General features: G+C 39.7%; 1 protein-coding gene across 5 annotated transcripts in view; it reads left to right on the top strand.

Moving 5' to 3' along the window:
* Nucleotides 1–15,067, top strand: part of LOC113811735 (alanine racemase) — a 25,353-nt gene that overhangs the window by 228 nt on the left and 10,058 nt on the right. The window contains exons 2-9 of one of the 5 annotated variants that reach the window (XM_027363528.2): nt 16–139; nt 5,809–5,996; nt 6,247–6,405; nt 6,752–6,861; nt 7,526–7,737; nt 8,129–8,238; nt 8,707–8,940; nt 9,117–13,719. In XM_027363528.2, coding sequence (XP_027219329.2) covers nt 132–139; nt 5,809–5,996; nt 6,247–6,405; nt 6,752–6,861; nt 7,526–7,737; nt 8,129–8,238; nt 8,707–8,940; nt 9,117–9,373 — 1,278 coding nt within the window. In that variant the 5' untranslated portion in view covers nt 16–131 and the 3' untranslated portion in view covers nt 9,374–13,719. The other 4 variants (XM_027363527.2, XM_070128188.1, XM_027363529.2 and 1 more) reach the window with 4 other exon arrangements.

Genomic DNA, 15,067 nt, shown 5'->3' with positions numbered 1-15,067 from the left:
TCCACTGCCCTGTAGAACCTCTTCAGTACGGCTTGCGTGAGAACCTGCGTCTGGTTGCAAGAACTCTCTGATAGTGCCGCCCATCATTGCCGGGAAGAGTGCCTTGATAAGAGCCCCCTCCTGGTGTCGACATGCACCGGTAAGTCCTGTCGCGTCGCCAGCCACAGACGGTGAGCTACAGCAGGTAGTCCTCCGGAAGCAGCTCTTGAATCAGGAGTGAAAGAGGGTTATACGTCGTGTTCCTTTATCCGGTCACTGAACTCGCACACACCTGCTTGGGTGCCTTCTACGCCATGCCGCCCCCGCCACCACGCCCCCCATCCTACCTCCAACCCGGCCTTCTCTCGGCGGGGTCCACGATGTAAGGAGCCAGAAACCCCGATTATTTTTAGTCAGTCGGCAGCCCGCACCCAGGCAAGAGCTGCGCCACTACAACCTGTGAGAGTCGGTGACACGATTCGATCCCAGAAGGAAATGTTATGATATAAACCGAAGTGAGAGCAAGGGGGTCACGACACACTTCCGATGCAGAGTGAAGGTGACGCAACTTCATCTCGCGAGGGCAGCAAGGTCGCCCGTGTAATTCGATGTTACTGAACGACGGATTTTCCCCCGACCGCGTAAAACGTTAGGCGCGGGAATTACAGGATCGTTTCAGTTCTTGTAATTCGACTCATTGGAAAGCAATAAAAGCCCTTGGTATCGTCTCCTAATCGACCGTGACCGCAGAAGGAAACTAGCTTCTGAAGAAGGCGCACCGCCCGAGCTCCTCCCAGCACCCAGTGATCATTTTCAACCGAGAAAGCCGTGAAAGCCGTTTCTTTTAATTCCAACGAGAAATTTAATCAACTGAAGGTGAGTGCAGCATATCGAAGACAACGTGGCAGTCAGCATTACTCCCTACCCCGCCTGATGATGGCATGCTGCCCTGACCTATTTCACTGCCCTGAGATACTCCGTTCTGACCCCTTGCCTTGTGTTGAATGGATGCAGTATTACAGAATGAGCAGATCCTTTCGGAAACGAATCTCTGTTTACGCGCTCTTGTGTATCCATTTTGTCTTTCTAAAAAAAAAAAAAAAAAAAAGCCCTGGGCTTATCGAACCAGTATTTCTTATACAAAAACCATCAACATAACAAGCATTCTTTCCTTGTCGTGGACCCTTATCGCAAAAAAATAATAATAATAATAAAAAATAAATAAATAAGTAAGATAGAATAGAATAAAATAAAAAATAAAAGATACCGCGCCATGACATCACAATCACGAGCCACGAACGTAACAGGTAGTTTTCGGGCTGACATAGTTTACGACCCAGAGCTGAAAACCCCAGCGCTATATTTACCCTTTAGTTTTTGACGCGTTATTTGGCGGGAATTTACCGCAAATTTTCAAGCAGTTATTCCTATTTTCCTCCATGTCTTGTATTAATTTTTTCTCATTTCTATGTATCTCATTTTCTTACGTTGTTTATTCTTATTTATTTTCTTACTTAATTCCTTAAGATGTGCGCCTGGCATAATAAAAACAAACTTCACACCCACACACACGCCCACCTCATATTCTCAGAGAAGGAAATCCTCATATCTCAAATATGTAGATCTACGGATCTATATCAGAATCCTTCCGGTTGATAAGATAATCGTATCTTTATCCTCTGCTTTGCCGCTCTTCCTCCGTGAACTCTATCGACCGTTCTTGCCCCTGACGTGAGCCGAGGGAAATAAATCGATCGGTGTAGATTAATTTTAACTCTAATGGCTATCGTCAGCGGACTCGCTTGTGCGTTTCAATGGCGCGTATTTTTTTTTTTTTTTTTTATCTCTGATTCTTTTTCCTCTGTTCAGTTGCTGTTTTTGTTTTGTTTTGTTTTTGGTCGCTGTTCTCTTGTTCTATTTTTTTCGTTTTTGTCTCTCTCCATTTTTCTCTTTTTTCCTCGATTAATTGTTTCTCTCTCTCTGTCTATCTATCTTTCTATCTCTCTATCTATCACTATTTATCGATCTATCTACTTATCTGCATCTCTCTTTCTCTCTTTCGCTTTCTCTGGTTTTACAGCTATCTTCATCCCTCCCCTCCTCGCTCTCTGTGCATCTCGCTTCTTCTCTCGTTATATCTCTGCACCCCCCCCCCCCCCGCTCTCTCTCTCTCCTTCTCTCTCCCTCTCTCTCATTTTCTCTCATTCCCCCCCCCCCTCTCTCTCTCTCACTCTCTCTCTCTCTCTCTCTTTCTCTCTCTCTCTCTCTTTCTCTCTCTCTCTCTCTCTCTCTCTCTCTCTCTCTCTCTCTCTGTCTATCTATCTATCTATCTATCTATCTATCTATCTCTATCTCTCTCATTCTCTCTCTCTTCCTCTCTCTCGTTCTCTCTATCTCCCTCTCTCTCATCTTCTCTCCCTCTCTCTCTCATTTTCTCTACCTCCTTCTCACTCTCCTCCCTTCTTATCTCCCTCACACACACTTTCTCTCCCACTTCCTCTCTCTTCTCCTGCATTTGTTCTTACCAGCTTACCTTGTACAATTACCAGTTTCAAACTCTATAACCATAAATATCTTTAAAATCGCATTTTTCACATAACATCGAACTTTCTTGAACAAAATGATGAAATTTGAACAAGTGCCAGAACCGCTTACTCTGCGGCCTGTATTGTTTACCATTAAGCATCTTTTGGGAACTTTCCATTACGCACAGGGAAAATTTCCGAATTACTGTTATTTTTCGGTGGCGTTTAAGGCGTTACGTTCATGAAATTTCATATACCGGCGGTGATGGCGTTTGTGTGACTTCGTGGTTTATGTAAAGGGGTTTCTGATGTTTAGATTAAAGTTTTATTCGTTCGTGTAGATGTTTTATTATGTAATTGCTTTTTGGAGTGACTGAGAGTAAATTACAAGGTTTCTCACTTATGTTTTTCGTTGTTTGTTTTTGCTTTATGAAAAAATGGGGCAATGCTTTAGAAAATATTAGATATTGTGTTTTTTTCTGTAAATACGCAAGATTTATATTCATGGTCTAAATGAAGTATGTTTGTGTGTTTGTGCTGTGTGTGTGTGTGTATATCTGTGTGTGTATGTGCGTGTTTGATTTTCCTTATGTTAATGTTTTATTCCAATGTACATACCATCACCATGCGTGCGTTACTTTGTCGTTCTTTTAGTCAATATAAGGTATTGGTAAATTCCATAGAAAAAGTATAAGCCTACCTTTGGAACTCCTGGAATTCTACATTCAATAATTAATACGTGTTTCCAGGTTGTCACCTTTTCCTGTAAGAAAAATGACATCAGGAGATAACAGCAAGATAATTTAGATTAATTATTTCGAGGTGAAATTTAGATTACAGGACGAGCCATTATGTATTTTTCACTGGCTCTTTTTGCATTATTATTTGTTATTATTTGTTTTATCAGTCTGTAATGTAAATGATAATTCCTTGAGTGCCTGTCGCTTCATAAAAAAATATCCCTTTTCATTTCAACACATTCATTCTCGGATAACTTATACTGCAAAGAGACGTGATTCCATAACCCAAGGATCGGTATGTTTTCCTATATTGGTTGAAGGTGCTGGACATTCCTTCTACCGTTGGCCACGATAGGCTTGGCATTCATAGTTAAGGCTCCCCCCCCCCCCGTCTCTTTCGGTCTCGTCCACCCATCCCCACCCGCCCCTCCCCCTTCCGCAAACACACCTATACAGGCACATCTACTCACACACGCGTGCGCGCACACATACACACATACGCACACACAGGTACAAATACAATTACACACTCACTCTCTCACACACATGCACACAAACACACGCACTAAAGTAGAATATTAAAAAAGAATTGCAAATTGAATACAAACATAGCTTAATCTTAAAAACAAATAAGTATTTCGATCAAATTCCTGACATTCAATTTATCCCAAAGGCTTGCAAATATCGGCATCAACGACAAGGACGATCTCACTGTCGATAGATAAAAGGCGTGTAGTTCAAGGTGTCGACTGGTGGTTGCAAGTGTCCGGCTATGGCTTAATGTCTGTGTCTGCCTGTCTAAGGTCGAGGACGTGTCATTTTGCGTGTGGCAGCTCCTCCTCGAGGCTAAGGGCTGTTTGAAGGGTGAGATTCGAGCGGCAGTAGCTTCGAACGTAGCCTTTGTTTGGTCGGGGAGAGATGTGTGAAAGGCCGCTGTTTGGTCTTGGTGGCTGTTGAGGATAAAAGGCGCATATATTCTTGACTTAGAAATGAGGGATGTCAGGGAGTCTGTATAGAAATTATGCATAAGCATGGTTATGCCCACCGGAGGTACCAGACTTTTACACACACACACACATATGTGTGTGTGTGTGTGTGTGTAAAAGTCTGGTACCTCCGGTGGGCATAACCATGCTTGTGCATAATTTCTATACAGACTCTCTGACATCTGTCTCGTGGTCATGGCATCCCTCATTTCCAAGTCAAGAATATATGCGCCTTTTATCCTTATATGTGTGTGTATGTATACATATATATGCATGTTTATTTATTTATCTATTTATGTATATACATATATAAGTAAATATATATATATAGAGAGAGATTGACAGTTAGATATAGATACAGATATGAACAGCGCAGGGCTGCTTATTATAATCACATATTATTCCAGCCGGCCTTTATTCTCCAGTTTTACCAGAGCCGCATTCACACTGTTGCCTAAATCATTCACATATTTCTGCATCTCCTGCACTGCTCTGCCAAGCGGCGTTACACACCAAAGGGGGAACGGCCGCCCTTCACCGCTCCCTCTGGGCTCGCCGCTGATACCAGCAATACGCTATATTTAGTGACATTTACACGCCACATGTAGAAGTATCCTCCAAGCACTATATCACATTAAGTTATTTGTTCAGAGTGGATATAGCTTATATGATTTTTCTCTTATTTTGTTCCTGAATCAGATTTTTTGTTTTTGATCATCTTTGTATATATTTTTTTTCCTTCTTTCACTCTTTCTTTCACTGACGAAACATTTTTTGGAACGCGCTTGAATATTTAAAGGCGAGACATTTGTCTCATCATAAAATCATATGCTTAAAATAACTGAGTTTACTCGGACAGACTTTGACATTATTTTGTAAAAGAGAAGACGAAAATCGTGCTATCTTAAACACTGTGAAACCCGACATCTGAACTATGTATTGCTTTAACACTTTCATTTTCTTTTAAATACGGTTATGGCAAGTGTCGTGCAGTTAGGTATTCTTCCTTCAATAACTTGAACCCAAGAATGAAATACTGTTAAGTGCTATGAAGTAGAACCAGAACGCGGGGTTTGGACAAATGGAAAGGGTACAAGTGCATATGCATTCGTTAGCTAACTAGAAAAAAAAACAATAAAAATATATTTTTTACTTCTCACAATTCTCTTCTACAGGAAGAAATTGCGCCCCGAATCTACTTCTTAACAAACATTTAACAGAAAGCTTCACAAAAATTACATGCTTTCTTATTCCCGATGACTAAGGGATGCTGTGACAGCAACTGAAGCCTCTTGCCACAAGAGACACCTGCAACAGGAAAATGAAAGAAATATTTTTAACAAACTATTTCAAGCACTTTGTAAAACTTCTACAAGAAGCAAAATCCGCGCCTCCACTAGTATGGCCTCGACTAGCCACACCCTCTTCTCTCTTCGAGCTCGCACATTCATGTCGCCCTGGCCCTTCTCCTTCTGCGTCTCTTCCTCCTCCTCTTCCGACTGCTTCTCCTCCTCCTCCTCCTCCTCCCAATCCACCCATCCTTATCTCCTCCTCACCGCTCTCTCACATCTCCCATAGAACCATGACAGGAGAAGCGACAACGTCCCTCAGCCCAACCGCCCGCGTGGGTCCTGCCAAGGCGTCCCTGCTGCCGCTGCTGGACGACGCCTTCGCGCAGCTCAAAGTGCCGTCCTTCATCCACGTGAACCTGGACGCCGTGGCCCACAACGTCGATGTTCTCAAGGGCCTTTCTTCAGCTCATACAGGTAGGTCAGGGATTTGGAGAGGGCCACCAAGATTGATGGGAGGTTATATAGTGAACTATTTATGAGAATTACTAAGCTATGAACTAAATATATTTCTAGATGTAAACAAGGTCTAGATCTTGAATGTAAGTAAAGCTGCAGTCGGAAGTGATGATATAGATATGCTACCAAACAGATGGCCCACTACGAGAGATGCCACACTTTTCCTTAAAGTGCACATTGTAAAATTGATTGTTTTCCTTCCCTATAGAGATTATGGGTGTTGTGAAGGGCGGTGCTTACGGCTCGGGTCTCCTGCCGGTGGTGGAAGTCCTCCTGGAGAAGGGCGTGAAGGAATTGTCGGTTGCCACAGTGGCCGAGGGGGTCTACTTGCGCAGGCATGGGATACAGGTCCCTATTACTGTTCTAGGTGAGTCTACTTAGCGCTGTTGAATTGGAATATTATTTTGTACTTCGCCAGGGAGATAGATAAATAGAACACATGATTATTTTTTTATCATGCATTGTAGATTCTAGCCTACAAATTTTAGTTTTACCCAAGTACTGAGTACAGCCACTTAGACTCTTATCTAAATTGGTGTATTTAATAATATCAATAAAAATAATCTTAAATCACAAAATGTTCTGCTAAATTGGCCAGATCAATTTTATTCATGACCTTTTGAGATCTTTTACACCATTTTTTAAAAATTCTCAGCTTCTTTCGTTTTCCCTCTTCCTCCTCTATTTTCTTTAACTCCTCATCAATCTTGCAGGCAACCTACTGCCATGTGAAGTGAGCGACGTGACGCAGCATCATCTCATTCCGTCCCTCAGCTGGTCTCAAGCCCTGACCTCAGTACCCCGTGAGGCCTTAGTGTATCCAGTGAGTAAAAAAAAATATTTTTAGTCATATGATTTGATGGGAAAATAACGTGTAACTACGGAATAAATAACTTAATATATGAACAGGTACAGTCGGTAAATAATTGTCAAATGATATGTTAGTGGTTGATTACCGATAAGAAATAGATTATTGGCGTCGATACTAAATTAATAACATATTGACATTTGTTAACCTGAATTCCTAAATAACTAGATCCAGGACTGCAGTAATTCATTGTCCAAAAGTCTACGAGATAAACAATATCAATAACTATAACACATTTACCAAATTGGTTCTCATATTTGAATCACCACAACAATCCATGAAATTCTAATATCAAAAAACAAAACAAAACCAAAAATAACATTCACCAATAAAACCACATTCCTTGATCCACCACACACACACACACACACACACACACACACACACACACACACACACACACACACACACACACACACACACACACACACACACACACACACACACACACACACACACACACACACACACACAAACACACACACTCACTCACGCACGCAAAAAATACATAAAAATAAATAAAATAAATAAAAAGTGATAATGAATAAAACAAAAAATAAAAAATAAATAAAAATAAATTAATTAAATAGAATAGATAAATAACACCACCTTTCCTCAGGACGGCTCGAGACTCAAAGTGGCCATCAACATCGACACGGGAATGTCTCGCTACGGCGTCCAACCCGAAGACCTTCCCGCGCTGGTGCAAGAGCTGGACGACCTCGAAGTCAGCATCTACTCCCTGTACACGCACTTCCAGTCCGCCATCACGGAGAGGGAGAAGAACCGCAAACAGCTCGATCTCTTTCTCGAAGCTTCGGAACCTTTCACGTGAGGGCAGCGGCTTTTCTTCTGTCTTATTGAGAGGGCTTTGTTGTCATGATTGTTTCTGTATTTTTATCATTTTTATTTATCCTATTATTATCATTATCATCATCACAATCATAGAACAAACTGTAACAGGTAGTAAATTTTTAAAAATGTATGATTCATAAATGTAGATGATATGCACCATTAGAAAAAAAAAAAAAAGTTCTTTGCGGTAGATCAGCCTTTTCACTTATCGAAATGAATTAATGAAAAATATCGGCAGAGCAAGGAGACAGATTCAACAACAAAAGTCAGTCTCAAACGTTTAATTACACTGAATGGATATTACAGAATTTTCTACTTACATATTGTATAGTCTGCTTTGAACCCAATGTATATCTTCTAACACCAGGTCCCGTGGTATTAGTCGACATGTGGCAGCTACAACAGGATGTGTGCAAGACCTTGGGACTGACTTGGACTTCATAAGACCCGGCGGGGCTATCACAGGCTTATGTTCAGGTTAGTGTAGACATTTTAAGGCATGCTTGTTGGACTAATTGCCTCCTGGGAGACATTTATAATGAGTACTCCGCATGCATGCCAGATAACGTAGCTAGTGTAAAGGTAAAAACCTTTTTTTAATTGTTTAAAGCACAATACGAATTCACTTAAAACATTGAAGAAACAAAAAAAATCGTATAATCGGTATTCGTAATAGACAAAACTCTATTTAAATAATGTGAAACAGAAGATGTGTTTGGGGCTGCAAGTGAGCCTCGGGTCGCATGTGGGAGTCCACATTAGATACGTTTGATGCCGCTGTTTTAATAGTTGTAATAAATTCCTTGGTGTTGAAGGGAGGCTCATTCGCTTCTTTTCTGTCTTTTTCATTTACTCTTTCTCTCATCCCCTGCTGTATGCGTTTCTCAGTACTGAATTGAATCCATTCATAAACACGTGACCGGTAAAAGTTCATTTTCCTCCCAGGCAGCGACCGAGAAGGAACGGAGCAGTTCGCAATGAAAGGCTTCCAACCTGCGTTCTCCGTGGTTGCTAGGCCTACCTTCTACAAGCTCCTGAAGGCGGGACGAGACATCGGCTACGACGGAACATACACCACTTCCGAAGACGAATGGATCGCCAACTTCCCCACAGGATGGTCAGATGGCCTTAGTCGACGTCTTAGCAATTTCGTCGGTGCGGTCAAGAGAGTTAACACAGGTTTGTGAAACACCTAAAAGACATAACTAGATTTTGTCTTTACTCTTTATTATTTACATTCGCGTTGTGCTTTGCCAGTGAGTAATACAAGTCCTTTTTAATAAGTAATACAAGTCAATAAGTAATATAAGTCCCGTATTCATGCTAATACAAGACTCCTTTCTACACATCAACAGGTGAACGGTGCCCCATCGTGGGTCGAGTGTCCATGGACTCCATCACCGTCCGCCTCCCTGAAGAGCCATCCCCCGGCGAGGTGTTCCAAGTCCTCACCGATGACTTCGACGACGTGACTTCGGCGGTGGGCATGGCGAGGAACCTCGGCGGCGCCACCTACGAGATGCCCGGAAACTGGTCCACTCGGCTGCCTCGCCTCTACACTCGCAACGGGAAGATCGTCAGGATTTGCCCGAGCCTTGAGTACACGTGCTGAGGGATTTCCGGGAGAAGGAGGCCTCTTCTGTATAGCGGGGATGGCGATTGATAGCGATGGTTGTGAACCGATGGCAGCATGTTGGTCAGTCATGTGTGTGTGTGTGTGGGGGGGGTCAGAAAGAATATGATTATCCATCATCAGAGTTGTCGTAGGCACACAACAAAACGATAAAGGGTAATTTTAGAGGTCACTGTAAGCCTCATAGGCTGGTTGGTACAGTAAAAATGCAAATTTATGCAAATATATATATATATATATATATAGTCTTTTTTTTAGAAAAGTCGGGTGAGTCACGGCCCCAACCCCCACGTATTAATGCGTAGTAGTCGATATCAATGATATTAACACAACAGCACTTTTAATAGTAACATAAGGAAATGATCGGATGGTGCTGGTTATCACAGCATTCATTTTTCACTTTTCGTTATTTACTTCCTTTCCTCTTTTGATAGTTTTTCCTCCCCTTATAATATTCAAGATCCAAAATTCTTTGCACTTCACTTGCATTTATATCAAGTTCCATTTTCTGTAACAGAACTTTTACCACCACAACTCAGAAACGATATAAACATAGGATAGTCCCTCTTAGATAAATAGCATGAATTTAGTTTAATTAGTGAATGCGCCGAAAGATGATCCAATGATGTACCAGACTGAAAAATTCGTTGTTTATTACTGAATATATTTTCTATACAAGATTGTTACTCCGTTACAAGATTTTCCGTAAATGTAGTAAGAGTTACATTTGCAAAGCTATTGAAAATAAAAACGAGAATACACGAAAATAGGCCTACTCGATTACTGCTTGTCTGCGTCGAAAGGACAATGGTCACAAATCTTAATGTGCAATCTTCTAATCTCACCTCTCACCTACCCCTCTCTCTCTCTCTCTCTCTCTCTCTCTCTCTCTCTCTCTCTCTCTCTCTCTCTCTCTCTCTCTCTCTCTCTCTCTCTCTCTCTCTCTCTCTCTCTCTCTCTCTCTCTCTCTCTCTCTCTCTCTCTCTCTCTCTTTTTCTATCTATATCTATCTCTACCTATATATCTATATCTATCTCTACCTATCTATCTATCTATCTATCTATCTATCTATCTATATATATATATTATATATATATATATATATATATATATATATATATATATATATATATATATATACAGAGAGAGAGAGCTTTTTTTAAATTTGGTAATCATTCCGCGAAACATCGAGAGCCTTTTGATGCGAGTCGTGGAATCGTGCAATTTTAGTCATTTGTGTGGGATATAATGAAACAAAGTATGTGGTACACACATATCCATCCATCCATCCATATATCTAAGAGCGCGTGTGTTTACATACATAATTGAGTGTACACATTTAGTATTTATATATGCCCGTGTGTAAGTATACGTGTTTTTTGTGCAGGTGTACAATGTTATGTACTTACATACCGTTTGGTTGCACATATCAGTTTGTAAATATATATTTATTCACTAAAACGTGTGAACAATATAAATAAATAAAAAAATGAAGATGCAAATTGTATTTCACTTTACTCTTTATTATTCATTATTTTTACATATAGTTTAGTTCTCTTATATCCTAGTTTTACTTTTGTTAGGAATATATGTATGAAAGAGCCAAAGAAAACTAGCAACTCAAGACTAATTTACTTACTAGCAGAAAAATCCCCTTTCCCATATTGAATATCAGGCCTTCGGGGCAGGCCAAAATCTTCAATATCCACCAGCGGGGAATGGCCAAAACCCATGGGAATATTTTAAAAATAAACAAATAACAGACTACGACAGAGAGCACTGGCAGGGTGACAGATTTTCCGTAGCAGCATTTCTGTCGTTCTTTAAACATCATATGATAAAGAAAACGGATATAAATAATAATATTGGACCATACACTATCATAAACGGATGCTTAGAATCAAAGGCTGGTGATAATAGGATTCCCTGCGTTACTTTCTTGTTTACTGCATTGCATAAAACATAAAATGCACCCGTACTCTTCATAGATAATGTTTTCGATGTATAATTTACGAAAATGCGACAATGAACCTGTAAACTTGATATTTCAAAAAAGTGTACGACTATTTATAGAGCGCTGTAGGGCTGAAGGTTTAAAATCACTCCCCCTTGCTTGTTGGATGTATTGGCTATCGACCAATGGCATATGGCTATGGCTGACATAGCCAGTCAAGGTCTTTGAGCCAACAGATAATATTTATTGCTTCTATCTTAAATATTAAATATACAGCTTACTTTATGAACTCCCTTTTCATTTGATCAAAGATTTGAGAAAGTGAAAGTAACTTTTTAAAGAGTTTCCGTCTTTTCTTATTAAACTGATGTCATGTGGCTAAAGGATATTTTTTTATGCATGGATAAAGTTAATATTGTGGCGTTCAGCCTCAGACGGAGCAACTCCTACGGGGTGTATACCATCTTCTATGGTGTTTTGTTTATTTGCATGTTGGTCCACACAGTTTCCACAGTAGATGGAATTTCTGAATTTGCTGACATTTTGTAAAAACTGTTTAGGGTCATATTAGTTAGATTGATTAGCGCCTTTCGAAAACTTTGCAGTGTTTGCCGCTCCCATCTCCCAAGGACTGTGCAGTCATGCTTCCGCTGGGGCAGCCAGCAGCAATCCTGTACGTACTTATATAGACTTTGGCCAGCGGGGTGGGGAGGGCTATGTGTCTACAATAAATCAATATAAATGACCCAAAGTAGATATGACATTGTTTTACCCCCCTCCTCTTAGAAAGAGTCTGTACTGTTCACTGACAAACTGGAGGATTGATGGGGCGTTAATCCTGAACACTTTCGAAAATGCTATGTGCCGTACTGGACGAGAAGGGACTGCTTAAAACCTTGGCCACGGTTCTTCTCACACTGCATGTGAGAATCTCGCTATGGTATATTGGAAGAAAGGTAATTTTGGCGTGCACTGGTGTAGTTTTCTTAAATAATATTTTGATCTTTTATATAAAAGATGACTGAGAGCAAAGGAGTCCTTAATAGCAAGTTTTCGAATCACAGAATATCATATAATAGTTTTCGCATTCGTAACTACAAGAATCTACGGATACTACAAATGTGCTTGACGTCGACGAGCGAAAAGAAGCTAATGATACTTACCAATTTACCAGGTACAGATTAACTACTCCCGAAGGTCGTTTTTGGAAGGCTATTACCTGGTTGATTTTATGGGTTTACCGGTCGTCCAAACAGGCAATGGAAGGTAATTGAACCAGGTGCATGAATAGAACCAGGCGTAAGTATAGAACCAGGTGTAAGAAGTTGCTCCGGAGAACACCTAGAGCACACGAACATCAGACATACACCATCGTCTATAAAATTACGCTGAATCTCGTCAACAACAAAAGCGTGTTAAAAGTTGGCATTTTGAGAGGGACTCTGGCAGTCGTGTACGGTAGTGCTAACATGTTTGACTTCTGTTGATGTCAAGGTAAGAGTCACATGGTTCTATTTACTGAAATTCGTTAATAGGTTTGCAACAAGATGATTCACTGTGTATATGCACAGAAAGAAAATAGTGACTGATGTGAAAGGAGAGAAAAATAGCTATATGGGTCACTCCCACGACTCGTCTTGCAGTTAGTTGGAACTGTGCGAGGCCCGACCCAAGGATATGCACATATACGGACATTCATTCACGCAGAAATAAGTTCATATCAATCTTTCTGAAATATATACATTTCTCTAACTATCTGCCCGGTAGGTGTGCATGTTTAGAATTATGGATATGCATTTTTCTGTGTATATGCATGTCCGTATTATGAGTATTTATTAGGTCGGGCCTCGCACAATTTTAACAGACCGGTCGTATGTTACCAAAGCTAGTCGTGAGGCAGAAGACTGACTTGCTCTTTTAGAATAAGTGAGAATATCGCCAGTTGGTAAATTGTGATGCAGTTCTGATGCAACTTTTGTATGTCAACTATTGCGCCAGTAACGTGTACAGATTTTCAAATGGACAGTCATTTGAGCCATGGGGAGACTCGGCTAGACAAATGATATTGATCATTAAGTACTTTGTATATTAAAAAATCGCCCCTAAATTGCAAGTATTATTCGTTCATCCTTCAAGAACAATTATTAATTAGAAAATAACAAAATAAAAACTGAAAATAAAAATATATACGAGATCATGCTATTGCATTATAAGTGTTTGAATAAAAGAGGACTGATGTTGAGAAAGCACGCAAGCACCTTCCCTGTGCGCGACTCTGCAAAGGACGGGGTCATCGTAGGGTTTTCTTGTGCGAAGACAAGACAGGGCCTGTATCAAGCATTCCGACACTATAAGATCAAACGCAAAAAAGGTGAAAGTGAAACTGAATTATTTACATCGAGTGAAATTAAATACTCGAAATTATTCTTGCCAGTTAAAAATTTCTTGTCACGCCAAATTGTTTGCGTTAGGTAAGCAAAATCACACTTTGGATTTCCTTTCTTACTGTGGATGTTTTGTTTTTTTGTCAAACTTCGTGTCAAAAAGAGGCCGTCTTTCGATACTGATTGCTCTCTGCGACCTTAATTATTTCTAGTACTTTAAGGTATTCCATTTATATTCGAATGCTACCATTGTAATGTTTTTTATTCTTTCATTATATATATATATATATATATATATATATATATATATATATATATATATATATATATATACATTTCGTTCTAATACCTTCCACTGGCCGAACTGAATTACATTTGTTGTCTTAGTTCTTAACTACGTTTGAAATAACCAGCTACGGATCCAGAGTTGCAGGGCAATCCGTCCTCAGAGTGACAGACTGCGACCACCCCGAATGAAAATTATACAAGATATACAGAAATACATGCAATTTCGGCAACAATGTATATACAATCAGGCTACAATTGGCAACAACCTACCGCATGACATTATATTTGGATACAATTTCCGGATTTTTTTATGCGTGTGTATATGTGCACCTTTTTCCATATTGAAACCATGGGAGACTGTATTTACAGTTAATACTGATGTCTGTTACAGAATTTATAACATTAAAAAGACAGTTTTCTCCCCAAAAAACTACCCCCTACCCAATGTCCTAGATCGACCACAGGTCAATGGTTAAAAAGCAAATAAATGTGCTAGACATCAAAGGTTATGTAGCACTATGGGAAGATATAGTGGCGAAAGGGTTAAGATAGGGGGGATGAGTTAAAGATTTAAAGATCTAAAGTAAACTGAAACTGAATATTCCAATCAACGTGTGATGAGGTTAAGAGTATTTAAAGTATTTTAAGTAACTTTTACCCTTTAATTGTTCAAATGTTTCTTAATCATCTTGTACTTTTATTCGTTTACGTTTGATCTCATTTTCTTAGCCTTTGTTTTTAGTCGTTTTCATATATTCTTATAACGTTTAATCTCGTTTTTTATTATTCTTTCTCGTTTTCTGTGCATTAATTCTTACTCGTTTTATCTAATTCTGTCTTTATTCTTACTTAATTTATCTCCTTCCTGTGCTTGTATTTCTGGTTTTATCGCTTTCTGCGTTTTTATTTTTCTCTTCGCTTTTATTCATACTTGTTTAACTAATTTCTCCGCTTTTATTCTTTTCTCCCGTTTTTGTCCTTACTCGTTTACTGTTTTAATTCTTGCTGTTTTTGACTTTACTATGTTACTTTGTTATTTTTATTGTC

This window comes from Penaeus vannamei, chromosome 12 (genome assembly GCF_042767895.1).
Source record: "Penaeus vannamei isolate JL-2024 chromosome 12, ASM4276789v1, whole genome shotgun sequence".
Classification (NCBI taxonomy): domain Eukaryota; kingdom Metazoa; phylum Arthropoda; class Malacostraca; order Decapoda; family Penaeidae; genus Penaeus; species Penaeus vannamei.
Note: the sequence above shows the minus strand (reverse complement) of the source record. Positions and strands in the feature narration are given on the sequence as shown.